Raw genomic sequence first — 16,109 nt, 5'->3', positions numbered from 1 at the left:
CCGGTTCACGGGTTCGAGCCCTGGGTTTGAATCTGTGCTGACAGCTCAGAGCCTGGAGCCTGCTTCCGATTCTGTGTGTGTGTCTCTCTCTCTCCGCCCTGCCCCCCTCACCCCGCTGCTGCGCGCTCTCTAACATAAACATTAAAAACTAAATTTAAAAAACGGGGAGGAAAAACCCACAGAGCTCTAAGACCTGCCCCTGTGCTCCTCCGTAAGCTGACTCCAGGCAGGTGCACCAGGCCCCACCCTCCGCGGCCTCCTTCCCCCTGCACCCTCGGCTCTCCACACCTGCCCGGTACTGTGCAGCCCCCGGCCTCTGGCGTCCTTGGACGAGGGTTTCTTCTCGCTCTTGGCCTTCTGGCAGTCAAGGGTCAGGGAGGAGGGCTCCTGACTGGGAGCCGGCTGCTCTCACTGCATTTTGTTTCCTTTGGGCGTCTCACCACCCTTTACTTGGGAGAGAGGCTTTCCTGGACATCTCGCGGGCTTCGAATTTGGACTCAAAAAGATGCGGTGGGATTTCTACTTAGCCTGTCAAAGCGGCGCCTGCCTACGGTCGCAGCTGGGACCTTGACCTCTGGCCGCTCTTGCCCAGTTTTAGCGCCGGGCGTGTGGGCTCAGTTCGGATTTTACTCTTAACGTCAGACCACCTTAAAGGCAATTTTAGCCCACGCCTTCACACTGGGGCACTGCAGCAGGTGCACGCTGGAGGGCTCCCCGTGTGGCCCCAGGGCTCCCGCGAGACCAACGAAGGCACCACAAGGGCCAGTGAGTCCAAGCCTGTTTATTTGGTCTCCTGTGCACTCAGGCCTGCATCACCGGCCTGGACTTCTCAGCCTGCAGCTTCACTCCGGAGCCCGCGAAGCCGGTGCCGCCCTGGGGAGGTGGGGACGAGGCCAAGGTGGAGGAAGGTCGGGCTGCAGGGCCCGTTGGGGGGGTATCCTAAGCCCGCAAGGTGAGGCAGGACCCCATCTTAGGAAGGCGGGGGTGGGGCGTGGAGGAGGCAGGGCGGGGTCGGGGAGTAGGTGTGGGCATAGGGAGAGGACAGGGGGCGGGGTCCTGGGGAGGCGGGTCACCGCTCACCCGCTGCAGCACGATGATGTCCCGGTCCGTCAGCTTCTCCCCGTTCACGGGGTCTACCATGTCTTTCCGAATCAACTTCTCCACGCACTCCAGGGTGACCACGGCCCCACTTCGGTGAGAGTGAGGGTAGGAGACACCGATCAGAGAGGCCCCGCTCGGATGAGGGACAGCCACACTGCCCGACCCGGCCCGGCCCTGCAGGTCCCCAGGTCATCCTCCCCGGGCGACTCACGAGGGCCTCAGCACAGCGCAAGGCGTGGCATTGCTCAGGCTGTCGCGGGTCACGGCGCACACGTAGCGCTCACTGCGTGTGATGAGCCCCACGCGGTCCACGGAGCTGTCCAGCGGCGTGAAGCGCACGGGTGTCAGGTCAGACATGCGCAGCGGCTTCCCAGACATGGGGCAGGTCACGGTGCGCGACTGCGCAGGACAGGAGGCGGGGGGGGGGTCTGTCAACAGGCCAGGCTGGGGCCAGGTGGAGGGAGGATGGGGGTCCCGGGCAGGGAAGGAGGCGCTGGGGACACTGGGGGACTCGGGTCCTCTGTGCCAAGCGGGCACAGGGTGCTGGGGATGCTCACAGGCTTCTCCAGCTTGGTGGCCTTGGCCTCGGGGGTCAGCGACGGGATCCAGAAGCTGGGCAGTGCTTTGTCCTTGTCCTTGCCCGTGGGGCCTGCACTGGCCCCGGGGCGGGCATCATCTGCGGGAGGGAGAGGGGCCCGGATGCCGCACCCAGCGAGGCACCCAGCCCCGCGGGACCCGCGCTCCCCGGCAAGTCCGCTCCCCCTCACCTGGACCGGTCTCCGGGGTGGCCTTGGGCGTGAAGGGGTTGAGGGGCCGGCTCACGATGGCTGCCTCCTTCTCCAGGAAGCCCCGCACCTGGTCCTGCGCCGCTGCCCGCTGCAGCTCCTTCTGTTCCTCACGCCGGGCACCCCGCTGCTTCTCGTAGGCCTGTGGGCAGCAAGAAAGAAGTGGGCTCGGCACCTTCCCGTGCGTTGTGGCGTTTGAGGGCGGCTCTTCCCATTTCACAGACGGGTAAACCGAGGCCTCCACAGGGGACGGTCCTGGCAGCGGCAGTTAGTAGAGGCTGGTAACTGCCTGAGTGTGAGTCTTTTTAAGTTATTTAAAGCTTATTTTGAGAGAGAGAGAGAGCGTGGGCGCATGCCCAAGTGGGAGAGGGAGAGAGAATCCCAAGCAGGCTGTGTACTATCGGTGAACACAGGGCTCGAACCCACGACCTGAGCCGCAGTCGGATGCTGAAGCGACAGGGTGTGAATCTTTAACCCGTGGGTCTTGTAATCTGTGGCGTGGCTCTGCTGCCTTTGCTCATCCCTTCCCCCACTGCAGGGCACTTAGGTCATTTCCCATTTAGCTGGTTTGGGACTCAGTGGCCTCTTTGTTCCTAGGCTGCAGGGTGGTCAGCAGCTTGGCAGGGGACGGATGGCCAGAGCTTAAACCTTGCCTCCGTCACCGAGGAGCTCTGTGGCCTCCAGTAAGTGCTGTGACTCCTCCTGGCCTCAGTTTCTTCATTTGTAAAACAGGCTAACAATGGCGACTGACCGCGGAGGTTCACTGGGTTACGCGGGAGATTTTCGGCACAGAGCAAGTGCTCGATTCGTGTGCCCGCGGGCCATATTATATTGATTTTACAGGGTAGGTACTGTAGATCCTGTCCTGCCCTCGAGGCGAGCTCCAGGAGGGTTAAGAAGCAATGAACGTTCACAGAACCCTAAGTGTGCAGGTGGTATGGGTGTGTGGAGACACAGGGACACAGTGCTGGGTTCTAGGACTGCCCCGGGCCACCCAGCTGCGTGAGGAGAAGATGGAGGGGAACTGGTGCTCAGGAGGACCTCTGGCATGGTCACCCTGATGAGGGAGCACCCAGGCGGCCACTAAGCCATGCAGAGGGTATAGGCACAGGGAAAGCCACTCACCCAAGACAAAAGTCTCAACAAGAATCTAACCCTTGGGGCGCCTGGGTGGCTCTGTGGGTTAAGTATCTGATTCTTTTTTTTTTTTTTTAATGTTTATTTATTTTTGACAGAGAGAGAGAAAGAGAGAGAGAGAGAGAGAGACAGAGCATGAACAGGGGAGGGGCAGAGAGAGAGGAAGACACAGAATCTGAAGCAGGCTCCAGGCTCTGAGCTGTCAGCACAGAGCCCGACGCGGGGCTCGAACTCACGGACCGCGAGATCATGACCTGAGCCGAAGTCGGACGCTCAACCGACTGAGCCACCCAGGCGCCCCAGTATCTGACTCTTGATTTCAGCTCAGGTCATGATCTCCCAGGTTTGGGTTCATGAATTCAAGCCCCACGTCAGGCTCTGCACTGATAGTGAGGAACCTGCTTGGGATTCTTTCTCCCTCTCTCTGCCCCTCCCCGCCCCCCCTGATATTTCTCTCTCTAAATAAATAAATAAATAAATAAATAAATAAATAAATAAATAAACTTAAAAAAAAAGAAAAAAATAGGGTGCCTAGGTGGCTCAGTCGGTGAAGTGTCCAACTTTGGCTCAGGTCATAATCTCACGGCTCATGGGTTTGAGCTCCGTGTCGGGCTCTGTGCTGAGCTTGAAGCCTAGAGCCTGCTTTAGATTCTGTGTCTCCCACTCTCTCTCTCTCTCTGCCGCTCTCCTGCTCGTGCTCAGACTCTGCCTCTCTCTCTCAAAAATACATAAACATTTGGGGCGCCTGGGTGGCGCAGTCGGTTGAGCGTCCGACTTCAGCCAGGTCACGATCTCACGGTCCGTGAGTTCGAGCCCCGCGTCGGGCTCTGGCCTGATGGCTCAGAGCCTGGAGCCTGTTTCTGATTCTGTGTCTCCCTCTCTCTCTGCCCCTCCCCCGTTCATGCTCTGTCTCTCTCTGTCCCAAAAATGAATAAACGAAAAAAAAAATTTAAAAAACAAAAACAAAAACAAAAACAAAGAATCTAACCCTCAGTGTTTCCGGAGCTCTAGGAAGCCTGGCAGGAAAAGGAGGGAGATCGACCAGCTGCACCTCAAACACCGCGATAAACGGGGTCCCTCCTACCCACAAAATGAGTTCAGCCGTGGAAAGTGGGCATGGCTCCAAGTAAATGCCTCGAGAATTCTGATCTGTGAGCATCTCCCACACGCCCTGCAGCGCCCTCTGATTTGGCCCTGTCAGCCCATTTGAGAGGCAGTGCAACCGAGGCCCAGGGAGATGAGGTGACATCAGTCAATTTACCAAGTGTTCACAGAGAACCTGGGGCCATGGGGTGGGCAAAAGATCTGTTCCCTGTCCCTGGGGCCTGCCATCTAGTGGCGGAAGTGGGCACATGTCAGCCACAGGCTGAGTCACAACCCTAAGTGTCAAGAGGTGGGGGGGGCAGACCCTGGAGGCCCTGGACTAGCAGAAGGTCAGAGGAGGCGATGCCTGGGAGGAAATCTGGAGAAGGAGAAGGAGCTAACCAGGAGAAGCGGGACGGGACGGTGCGCCAAGCAGAGGGAACAGCACAGGCAAAGGCTCAGAGGGAAAAGGAACTTAGACAAGGTCAGAGAGGCTCTGTGAGCTCGGGATCAAAGCCGCCCGCCCGTGCCCCCATCCCCATCACCTTCATCTGCCGGGCGATCTCCTTCTTCTGGTGCAAAATGTACTCCAGGATCGCCTCGCGCTCGTACAGGTAACCATCCGGGCTGTAAGGACAGGAAGGGATGGGAAGCCATAGGCCCCCTGCCCTGGGCACGCACGACGTGTCTTCCGGGCGGCAGGTCACGCGGTGCCTAGCACAGCTCTCTGAGGTGACCCCGCCATTGTCACTCTCCTGGCTTTGCCTTGTGGGGAAAATCTTGTGCAGTGAAGGGCTGGCTCAGCGGGCCGCGTTCTCCAAACGCTACACGTTCCAAAGGACCCGGCCCTTGAACCAGCTCCCAGGAGGGAGCCTCTGAGCCCTTGGAATGTGCTGCCTGATAAAAGTGTCTTGGTTCACCTGGTGGGGGAGGTGGCTGGGCCATGTGGTATGAGGTTAGACCTCTGGAGGGCCTGGCGACCAAAGTCACGCCATGCCTGAGTTACCAGCCTCCAGCAAAATCCCCGGACGCTGGGGCTCCCGTGAGTTGCCCCCGGTGGGCGGCGCCCATGTCTGCCTGCTGTCACATGTCGTTGTTGGGAGACTAGCGCTGTCTGTGTGGCTCTATTAGGAGAGGACAACTGGAGGCTCGATCCTGGTCCCTCCTGGGCTCGGCCCCATGTGCCTTCTCCCCTTTGACTGACTTAATCTCCATCTCTGTACCGTAATAAGCCGTCACTGACTCTTAACCACCTTTCTGAGTTGCGAGCTCGTCCAATGAATCACTGAACCTGCAGGTGGCCTCAGGGACCCTGAGCCACAGTCTGCTCTCGTCACTCTGTCTGTAAAACAGACCTGTAAAGTGAGCCCATATTTGGTCACTGGACTAAGCACCTTGTACCCGTTATCTCACCGAGGCCTCTGCCAGACCACAAGGCGGGGAATGGTAAATGCTCCGCACATAAGCTATTATTATGTGCCAGGCAATGATCCAAGGGCCCTACCCTCTGTTACGGATGTATTCTTTTCCACATCCCTGGGGAACACGTTAGGATCATGCCCATGTCTCAGATGAGCACACTGAGGCTCTCGAGGGGTTAAGGGGCTTGCCCAGGGCGCCCTGGCTGTGCAGGCGGTTCCCCACACCCCCCAGTGCAGTTCCCCAGCTCACGTGACGACGGGGTCGTGGCAGGGCTGCAGAGAGAGGCAGCAGCAGTCAAAGTCCTTGACAGCATCCCGGCTCAGTCGAATGTTCTGGGTCCCATAGCCTGAGGCCGCTGGGGACAGACAGAGGCAGAGGGATGGAGGGACAGGAGAGGTGCCCCTTGCGAAACCCCAAGAGAAAGGCACAGAGAGAACTTGCATGTGTGTGGGGGGGTGTTGGGCGGGACTCCGAGAGACAGGCAGTCAAGAGCTCGGGCTGTGTGTGTGCATTGGGGGCGGGGCATAACCCTCAGGAAGGTGTCAGTCCAGAGGGTAAGTGATAGACAGGCTGGCACCGAAGTAGCCAGGTAGAGAGGCTCACGCCTGACTCCCCTCAGCCCAGACTCAAGGGCCTGGCCCTCTCCGGGCCTCAGTTTCTGCCTCTGGAATATGGCTACGACAGCAGCGATTCCTTCCTCAGTGGGGAGCTGGGAGTCTCAGATGAGTTCACGCCCACAAGCGCCCACTGCAGGGACACGGGATCGCGTGGGCTGTTACTCTTAGTGTCATGACCATCGGTCGGCGGGTGGGGTGGGGGGGAAAGAGACATGCCCAGAAGACACAGCCGGAGGTGCAAAGTGAGATGGTGCCTTTGAGATACAACTGTCCCCCCTCCCAAACCCAGTACCTGTGTCCTTCTTCTTCTCGTGGTAGGTATAGACGGCCCCTGCCGTGCAGTTCTTGCCGTGCCGGGTCATCCTGGGGGGGAGGAGGAGGGGACAGTTGCAGGGCTGTGGTGGAGGGAGGCCCCAGGGAGGACAGGCCCTCGGAGCCGACCTGCCCCTGGCCTTGCCAGATGGGAAAACAGGGGGTGGGTCAGCGGAGGACAGTCTCACGTGCGTCGACTGGTTAGGAAATACCCACAGACTCCAAAAAGAAAGACAGCATTTTACTTTGGAAAGTGACCTACACTCTGCTTGTGGACTCATGCATCAGAAGGCGTGCACCCTGTGAGTTACTCTGAGGTGGTGGAAGGAGGGTTCTCTGAAATCGAGAAGTTCTGGCGGCAGATGAGGATGCGTGGGGCTCCTTACATACAGACACGGTGAAGAGAGGGGCCTCAGAGATGTTCTGTTTGGGGTTACGTATGCACGTGTGTGCTCGGTGTATGCCTACAGGCTCACTGCAGTGGAGTGCGGTTTTGGGGGGTTCACCCCCCTCTCGCCTGGGTGGGTGAAAGCACATGTAAGCCAAGGGGAAATCTGCACTATGGTCCAATTGTTTCCAAACATGATCGATTGCACCGGGATAAATTCCCATTTTCTGTCTTTCTTTTTAAGTTTATTCATTTATTTTGAGAGAGAGAGAGAAAGCATGAGTCGGGAGGGGCAGAAAGACAGAATCTCAAGCAGGCTCTGCACTGTCAGCGTGGAGCCTGATGCGGGGCTCGAACTCACGAACCGTGAGCTCATGACCCGAGCCGAAGTCGGATGCTTAACTGACTGAGTCAGCCGGGTGCCCCGGAATTCACATTTTCTTTTTTTTTTTTTTTTAAGTTTTTTTTTTTTTAACGTTTATTTATTTTTGAGACAGAGAGAGACAGAGCATGAACAGGGGAGGAGCAGAGAGAGAGGGAGACACAGAATCTGAAACAGGCTCCAGGCTCTGAGCCGTCAGCCCAGAGCCCGACGCGGGGCTCGAACTCACGGACCGCGAGATCATGACCTGAGCCGAAGTCGGACGCTTAACCGACCAAGCCACCCAGGCGCCCCTACATTTTCAAAACAGGTGTTCTAGCGGAACTGACTGTACATGGGGCTCTGGCAAATCAACAAGAAAAAAAAAACAGCCACCCTGACAGGAAAATGAGCAAAGGATGTGAAAAGACAACTTACAGAAGCAGCTCAAAGACTAACGAGCGTATGGAGAGATAATCCAGCTCTCTTCAGGTGAAAACCACAGTGAGACAGCACTTCATACCTATCATCATCAGGCTGACAGGTGAAACTTCAAAAAGCTGGGTAAGACCAGGGCTTGGTGAGGACACATGATCGGTTTCAGGACCCTGAAGGCAATGCAGTGGGGAGAGTGGACAGGGTCAGCCTCCTGGAACACAGGCTGGTGGCACTTTAGCAAGGTAAGCATAGGTGATTCTGCACCGTGGGTGATGGGCCCCAAAGACATTCTCAGAGACACCCACAAGGAGCATGCCCAAGGATGTCCACGGCAGTGTTATTTATACCAGAGGGGAGTCAAAGGCACCTGATGTCCCTCCCTGGGAGAATGGGTGGTGACAGCCCATCCTGGAGACCACCCAGCAGTGAGATGCAATCTGCTAGATACATGCAAGGTGTCACAGGTGGATCTTAACACTGGGTATAAAAAATAAGAAAAATACTTATTACTGGGTATAAAAAATAAGAAAAAAAAAAAGTAAGGGGCATCTGGGTAGCTCAGCCAGTTGAGCATCTGATTCTTGATTTCGGATCAGGTCATGTTCCTGGGGTCGTGGGATCGAGCCCTGAGTTGGACACTGTGCTGAGGGTAGAGCCTGCTTAAGATTCTCTTTCTCTCCCCCTCTGCCCGACTCTCCCCTGTTCATGTGTACATACTCTCTCTAAAATAATAAAACACATAAAATTTAAAAAATAAAACAGAATTACTACCAATCTACATGTGTGCAAGATAGTACATTTTATTGTTTTACTTATTTTTGAGAGAGAAAGAGAGAAAGAGGGAGCGTGGGAAGGGCGCAGAGAAAGGGAGAGAGAGAGAGAATCCAAAGCAGGCTCTGCACTGTCAGCTCGGAACTTAACATGGGGTTCAAACTCACGAACCGTGAGATCATGACCTGAGCGGAAATCAAGAGTTGAATGCTTAACCACCACACTGAGCCACCCAGGCGCCCCAAGATAGTGCGCATTAAAGAATACTTACAAACAAGAGCGTATGTATTCTGCATATCGGAGTGGTTGCCCATGTGTCAGTGGGGACTAATCAGGGGCTGGAGCTACAGGAGGGGGTTGTAGGCTATAGGGACCAAGGATTGGGCAAGATGACCTTCAGCCTGGGCTTGAGTCCAGGGTTGTCCCCGCACTGGCTGTTGTGACCCTAGGTTGGCCATTTCCTTTCTCTGAGCCTTGGTTTAATTTGGCAAAAAGTTAATCATCCCTGGGATAACCATGGGATCTCATTGCCGGGACTGGATTTCTGTGACAGCTGAATGAGTCCTGCTCAGAGCCTGGCACATAGGCGGTGTCCGGGAAATATTCTCTCCGGCTCTCTGGTTGTGAGAAAGGTCCAGAAGGCTGGGGTGGAGCCGGGGGCGGGGGGACACAGCCAAGGACTCCCAAACTGCAAAAAGTAACTTTGTCTGTATTCCCCTCTTCTGGTCGCCTTCAGACTCTTGTCTTTCACATTCAGAACTTGAACCACAAAACTCTCTCCCTCTCCGAGCTATGGATCTCGCTCTCCCCCTACTGGCGATTTCCTCTCAGAAGCTGATTTTTGTTCTTCGGCGTATGGACATAGATCTGATGCGTGTTGACAGAGATGTATGCCCTTGTGACTGCCACCCCAGTCGAGACACAAACCATTTCACCCCAGTGGTGGCCACTGCGCTGCTTGCGACAGCTAACCTTGGTGAAACACCCCAACTTGACCCATGGCCCTCCTCCAACTTCCCCTCACCCCCAAGCTTTTGAGCAAACATCCAGCACCTGCTGTCTCCCCTCGCTCACCTGCCAGGCACTCCTCCCCCCACCCTCTGGCTTCAGCCCCAGCCCCCCCAACTGCCACTCATGAAGGTCGCATTGACCTCCTCATGGCCAAATTCCCTACTCTATTCTTAGTTGTCAACTGCCTTGACCCTTTGTGGGATTTGGCACACAGCTGCTTGTCTTGTGGCCAATGACAGGGGTTTCTACACTCTTTGGCTTCATGGCCATGGCCGGAGACATTTTCCCTCCAAGAGTAAAAGGAGCAACTACAAAGGCAACCTTTTTTTTTTTTTTTTTTTTTTAACTTGGCCAGGTGATAATGGAACAGTCCCACAGAACACTGCTAAGATCCCTGACCCCACGCCAACTCTCTGTGCCCCCATCTCATTGATTGTCCAACCTCAACCACTCTCTGAAGTCTGGCCCATGACCATTTTTCAGATGGGCAAAAGGATTCTTAGAAGTGAAGCCATTGCCTAGGGCAGCGGTTCTCAAAGTAAGGTCCGGGGATCCTAGAGGGGTTCCTAAGATACCTTCAGGGGTCCACAAGCTATTTCCATAATAATACTAACATGTGTTTGCCTTTGTTACTCTCGCTCTCTCACAAGTGCACAGTGGAGTTTTCCAGAGACAGCGTGACACGTGAGGATGTCATTGCTCCCACCGCAAACTGAATGTATGCTTCTGCATCCTTGGGTTTTAAAAATGTTTTAGGGGCGCCTGGCTGGCTCAGTTGGTGGAGCATGTGACTCTTAATCTCAGGGTCCTGAATTCAAGCCCCACAGTGGGTGTGGAGCCGATTTTTAAATAACGTTTTATTATGCTAAGAGAAAGGAAGCTGGCACAAAGGCCATGTGTCATAGGGTTCCACGTATAAGAAATGTCCAGAACAGGAAAATCCATGGAGACAGAAAGCAGAATGGTGGTTACCACAGGATGGGAGAAGGGGAAGTGAGGAGTGACTTTCTGGTTTCTTTTTGGGGTGATGAAAATGTTCTAGAATGATAAGTGGTGGTGATTGCACAAAATAGTGTATATATCACTTTAAATGGATGAATTTTGTGTTATGTGAATTACTGCTCAATAAAAACCTTTTTCTTTTTCTTTTTTTTTTTAACGTTTATTTATTTTTGAGACAGAGAGAGACAGAGCATGAACAGGGGAGGGTCAGAGAGAGGGAGATACAGAATCCGAAACAGGCTCCAGGCTCTGAGCTGTCAGCACAGAGCCCGACGCGGGGCTCGAACTCACGGACCGCGAGATCATGACCAGAGCTGAAGTCAGCTGCTTAACCGACTGCGCCACCCAGGCGCCCCAAACCTTTTTCTTTTTTAAGTTTATTTAGAGAGAGAGAGAAAAAGAGAGAGTGAAGAAGGGGCAGACAGAGAGGGAGAGAGAAGAATCCCAGGCAGGCTCCATGCTGTCAGTACGGAGCCCAATGCGGGGCTCGAACCCATGAACCGTGAGATCATGCCCTGAGCTGAAACCAAGAGTCGGGCGGTTTACCGACTGAGCCACTCAGGCGCCCCATAAAAACCTTTTTTCACATCAGGTTTAATTTCTGGTACAGCAAATATGAATCGATAGAACTCACATAAACAAAAGTTCTCTGGAGTCCTGGATGACTTTTACAACACGGAGACCAAAAAGTTTAAGAGCTGCTGGCCACGGGCTAACGGGCTGGTGGGCGGCCGTGGCAGGACCCACCGCGGCTGTATGGTCTCCTCATTAGGGCCAAGTTCAAAACAGAGAACAGAACTACTGCCATCTGCTGTCACTAGTATTTCAGAGAAATTCCAAAATCCTATCTCCTGCTTATCATCACGCCCCACTTCCGGGGGAGGAAACAGGCTCGGGCATCCCCCAGCTGGGAAGGGGAACCCAGGCTAGCAGGCTGCGGGGCCGCCCCCTTAACCACGTGACAACTGTCAGTCCTCCCAAGAGGGTGACAGTCTGAGGACACAGGCCAAGCCATTCCCCCCCCCTCCCCTTTTTTTTTTTGTACAAAGCCGTCAAGATCTGGACTATGCTTTACTCTTTCAACACATTTCAATTCAGACGCGAAACTTTCACTAGAGATACTTGACCTCTATTTAGGTTTTGTGATTTACGGCTGCCAAGGTACATTCACATACCGCCTCTGTTCCGAACACGCTTACAAGGTTTCCGATAACTCGGTCTAGTGTTGGCGTTTCTATTTAAATGGATTAAAATGAAAGAACCGAGAAACATTCAGTCCCTCAAGTCAAACTAGCCACTTAGTAAAGTGCTGCACGGCCTCTTGGGACTAGCAGCTAGGGCTCGAAGGGCACAGGGCACAGCGCTGCGATGGGACTTTTAAAAACCATGACCACAATACCATTAACACGCTAATGGTTCTGGCTGGCGTTCAAATTACCGACTCCCTGCCGTCTTTTTCTGCAGTTGGTTTTCTGAACTCTAAAACCAGTGGCTCTTAACCTGTTGGTGGGGTCAGAGATCCCTTTGAGAACCTAGAGAATGCCACACACCCCTCTCCCTAAAAGGTGTGTGCCAGGCCATTCCAGGGCTATGAAGGCTTCTGTGTTAAAGGAAACCAAGGAGCTAATTACACTCAAGGAAATCACAGACTTAGGACGGGGTGTAAGCAGTACCAAGAGAGTTTGCTAAAAGCAAAAGTGAGCATCTGAGATTCTCTGTTTTTTTCAAGTTTTTATTTATTTAAGTAATCTCTACGCCCAACGTGGGGCTCGAACTCACAGCCCTAAGATCAAGAATCACACACCCCTCCGACTGAGCCAGCCAGGCACCCCCAGAGATTCTCTATTAATAATGGCCGATGCAGGGGCGCCTGGGTGGCTCAGTTGGTTAAGCATCTGACTTTGGCTGCGGTTAAGATCTTGCAGTTTGTGGGTTCAAGCCCCACATCGGGCTCTGTGCTGACAGCTGAGAGTCTGGAGCCCGCTTTAGATTCTGTGTCTCCCTCTCCCTCTGCCCCTCCCCTGCTTGCACTCTCTCTCTCTCAAAAATAAATAAACATTAAAAAAAATTTTTAGGGGCGCCTGGGTGGCTCCGTTGGTTGAGCGTCCAACTTCAGCTCAGGTCACGATCTCGTGGTTTGTGGGTTCGAGCCCCGCGTCGGGCTCTGTGCTGACCGCTCGGAGCCTGGAGCCCGCTTCGGATTCTGTGTCTCCCTCTCTCTCTCTGCCCCTCCCCTGCTCATGCTCTGTCTGTCTCTCAATAATAAATAAACGTTAAAAAAAAAATTTAACGGTATTTAACCGTTTAAATTCGGTATTTAACCGAATTTAACGGTCGGTAGAGCGTCCAACTTCAAGCTCAGGTCACAATCTCACGGTTTGTGGGTTCAAGCCCTGCGCTGGGCTCTGTGCTGACAGCCCCGAGCCTGGAGCCCGCTTTGGATTCTGTGTCTCCCTCTCTCTCTGCCCCTCCCCCACTCATGCTCTGTCTCTCTGTGTGTCTCAAAAATGAATAAACGTTAGAAAAAAAAAAGAAAAGATAAATAAAAGAAGTGGAAAATCATTTTGCATCCCCTGATGACACAGTTGACAAGGCAATGATTGTTGAGGGATGCCCTTAAGGGAAAGATTGAAGGGAACTGTATATTCGCAGGGTGCCAATACCCGTTAGCGGAAAGGATAAAAATGTAACTTTACAGTGCAGGTTTGGCTCTTCCTATCTGCATCAGTCAGCTAGGGCTGCCAGAACAAAATTCCATCTACTGGAATGTGGCTTAGACAACAGACATTTATTTGTGGAGATATGTATGGTTCTGGAGGCTGGAAGTCCAAGATCGCGGTGCTAGCATGGTCAGCTTCTGGTGAGGACTCTCTCTTCCTGGCTCCCGGATAGTGGCCGCCTTCTTGCTGTGTCCTCACAGGGCAGAGAGCGTGCCCTCTGGCATCTCCTCCTGTCCTAACAACACCAGCCCCATGCGGTAGGACTCCACTCCCATGATCTCACGTAACCTTCATTTTGTCCGTCACAGACAATCTCCGAAATAGTCATATTGCTGGCGAGGGCTTCACCATAAGGAACGTGGCAGGGATCAACCAAAAAGGGTCAGGAGAGTAAAGATTTTGGACTTTGGGGCGCCTGGGTGGCTCAGTCGGTGGAGCGTCGGACTTCGGCTCAGGTCATGATCTCACGGTTCGTGAGTTCGAGCCCGGGGTCGGGCTCTGGGCCGATGGCTTGAAGCCTGCTTCGGATCCTGTGTCTCCTTCTCTCTCTGCCCCTCCCTCACTTGCACTCTGTTTCTCTCTCTCTTTCTCAAAAAATAGACATCAGAGGGGCGCCTGGTGGCTCAGTCGGGTAAGCGTCCGAGTTCAGCTCAGGTCATGATCTCACGGTTCGTGAGTTCGAGCCCCACGTCGGGCTCTGTGCTGACAGCTCGGAGCCTGGAGCCTGCTTCCAATTCTGTATCTCCCTCTCTCTCTACCCCTTCCCTGCTCATGCTCTGTCTCTCTCTGTCTCAAAAGTAAATAAACATTAAAAAAAAAATTTAAAAAAAAATAGACATTAGAAAATTATATGTAAAAAATCTTTAAAACTAAATAGGGGTGCCTGGGTGGCGCAGTCGGTTGAGCATCAGACTCTTGGTTTTCGCTCAGGTCATGATCTCATGATTCGTGAGATTGAGCCCCACAGCCAGCATAGAGCCTGCCTGGGATTCTGTCTCTCCCCCTCCTCCGTTCATGGGTGCACTCTCTCTAAATAAATAAATAAAACTTTACTTTTTATTTTATTATTATTTTTTAATGTTTATTTTTTGAGAGGAGGGGAGAGGGGCAGAGAGAGAGGAAGACACACAATCTGAAGCAGGCTCCAGGCTCTGAGCCATCAGCACAGAGCCCGACGCGGGGCTTGAACCCACAGACCGCAAGATCATGACCTGAGCTGAAGTCTGACGCGCCTAACCGACTGGACCACCCAGGCGCCCTAATAAAACTTTAAGTAATGCAGTAAAAAAACCACAGTGAGATACCAGTTCAAACCCACTAGGAGGATGACAACCGAAAAGTCCGATCATAACAAGTGTCAAGAAACTGGAACCCTTACACACTAAGTGGGAATGGAGGCTGGGGCAGCCACTGTGGAAAAGTCTGGCAGTTTCTCAAAAGCCTAAAGGTAGAGTTACCATTTGATTCAGCAATGCTGCTTCCGACAGAAATGAAAACACGTCCACACAAAAATTCTCACACAAATATTCTCAGCAGCGTTAGCACGGAATCTGAAGCAGGTTCCAGGCTCCGAGCGGTCAGCAGAGAGTCCGACGGGGGGCCTGAACTCACAAACTCCAAGATCATGACCTGAGCCAAAGTCGGATGCTCAACCGACTGAGCCACCCAAGCGCCCCATAGGCGATAGGGATTCTTACATTATTCTCTGTGAGTTTGAACATTTTCACAATAAAAAGTTAAAGTAAAACCCTTCGAGGCCCAAGTTCACACCGACTCAACAGCACCATCGGGATGAGAACCCAGGTCGGCCTGACCCCAGACCTCCCCAGAGGAAAAGGTTAAAGCCTCCACCAACTCTGAGAAGGAAGGAGTTGTCCAAAAAAAACAAAAACAAAAACAAAAACAAAACAAACAAACAAAAATGCAGAGTAGACAGCGGCGGGCGACTGCACAATCTCCTCCGCCCTCCCGGTCACAGATGGGAAACTGAGGCCAGGAAAGGAAAGGGGGTCCTTCTTCCTCAAGTCCCATTCCTTAGACCCTCCCAAGAGTCCCAGACTCCTCCTTCCCCTGGGACCCCCGGCCCATAGCCCTCTACGGTGGAATACCAACACTTCAGAAGTGCCGGATGGAGGCCTGGCTACCTCCCGGGGATGCCGGGAGATGTAGTTCAGCTTCAGACATGGGGCGCCTGGAGTCGTCTATTAATGATTGACAGGGAGTCGGGAATTCGAAACCCCGTCCCTGTCTCCCTCAAGACCCCAGAAGTCTAGCCCGCGGGAAAGCGATCGCAGCAACACGATCCCCCCCATCCCCTGGAACTCACCTCACAAACGACTCCTCGACCCTCCGTCGCTTCTTCAACTGTGCCCCTACACCGGAAAGGAGGGCTGTTTTCCCCTCAGCGCTACGCCCACTTCCGCCCGGAAAAAGGACCGGAAGTAGAGCTGCCCCTAGTTGCCGAGATACTCTTCTGACTTGGTAAGTCCTCCCTTCTCCTCTCGCTCCCCCCGGAAACCTGAGTAGTTACTCGAAGGTTCCGGTTGGTGCCGCTGGCACGAGTATAGAGCACGCTTAGTATACACTAGGCATTTCCCAGGGCGGACGATTTACTGGTTATGTCCAGGCTTTGCGTCTCTGCAAGTCTGAATTGAAGGATTAACCACTTCCTCTAGAGATCGGGAAGCTCACTTCCCCAAGTATATTAGCCACTTTTCTTGCTGCGTGTTGAGAGACAATTGAGAAGGGACAGCTCCCCTGTCTCCAATTTATAAGGAGGGCAAGTGAGAAATCGGAAGTCAGAGTCCTTCAAATCACCTCAGAAAACGGGAATTTACTACAGCATCGACCACCTACCCCCAGGGACCAAGGCATACATTTCCCACCAGTTTCTAGACATCTAGGCATCTGGACACCTAGACATTTATTTCCCTAGCTCACCCAGGCAAGCTTCCATCCCAG

The 16,109-nt window shown here is 53.6% G+C and overlaps 1 protein-coding gene across 3 annotated transcripts; it reads right to left on the bottom strand.

Moving 5' to 3' along the window:
* Positions 1-766: 766 nt before the first annotated feature.
* Positions 767-15,588, bottom strand: LOC123578736 (nitric oxide synthase interacting protein). Of its 3 annotated transcripts, none has more exons than XM_045441870.1 (10): positions 15,475-15,516; positions 7,730-7,814; positions 6,438-6,508; positions 5,778-5,883; positions 4,652-4,733; positions 1,869-2,028; positions 1,659-1,777; positions 1,313-1,500; positions 1,081-1,189; positions 767-873 (listed from the first exon to the last, which is right to left on the bottom strand). In XM_045441870.1, the coding sequence occupies exons 3-10, from the start codon at positions 6,505-6,507 to the stop codon at positions 802-804; spliced, it is 906 nt and encodes a 301-aa protein (XP_045297826.1). In that variant the 5' UTR covers position 6,508; positions 7,730-7,814; positions 15,475-15,516; the 3' UTR covers positions 767-801. The 3 variants fall into 3 exon arrangements, with proteins under 3 accessions (XP_045297826.1, XP_045297827.1, XP_045297825.1); XM_045441871.1 differs by having other exon boundaries at positions 7,645-7,814; positions 15,475-15,515; XM_045441869.1 differs by lacking the exon at positions 7,730-7,814 and having other exon boundaries at positions 15,475-15,588.
* Between the last annotated feature and the right edge of the window lie 521 nt (positions 15,589-16,109).

Source organism: Leopardus geoffroyi, chromosome E2 (assembly GCF_018350155.1).
Source record: "Leopardus geoffroyi isolate Oge1 chromosome E2, O.geoffroyi_Oge1_pat1.0, whole genome shotgun sequence".
Lineage (NCBI taxonomy): Eukaryota > Metazoa > Chordata > Mammalia > Carnivora > Felidae > Leopardus > Leopardus geoffroyi.
The sequence above is the reverse complement of the archived record's forward strand: the minus strand, read 5'-3'. Positions and strand labels throughout refer to the sequence as shown.

What these genes read in the sequence shown, in the direction of transcription:
- LOC123578736 (XM_045441869.1), bottom strand. Translation starts at nt 6,507, where the DNA reads ATGACCCGGCACGGCAAGAACTGCACGGCAGGGGCCGTCTATACCTAC. An exon ending in CGAGAAGAAGAAGGACACAG is followed by an intron (nt 5,884 to 6,437) that starts GTACTGGGTTTG and finishes GTCTGTCCCCAG; the next exon opens with CGGCCTCAGGCTATGGGACC. An exon ending in AGATCGCCCGGCAGATGAAG is followed by an intron (nt 2,029 to 4,651) that starts GTGATGGGGATG and finishes TGCTGCCCACAG; the next exon opens with GCCTACGAGAAGCAGCGGGG.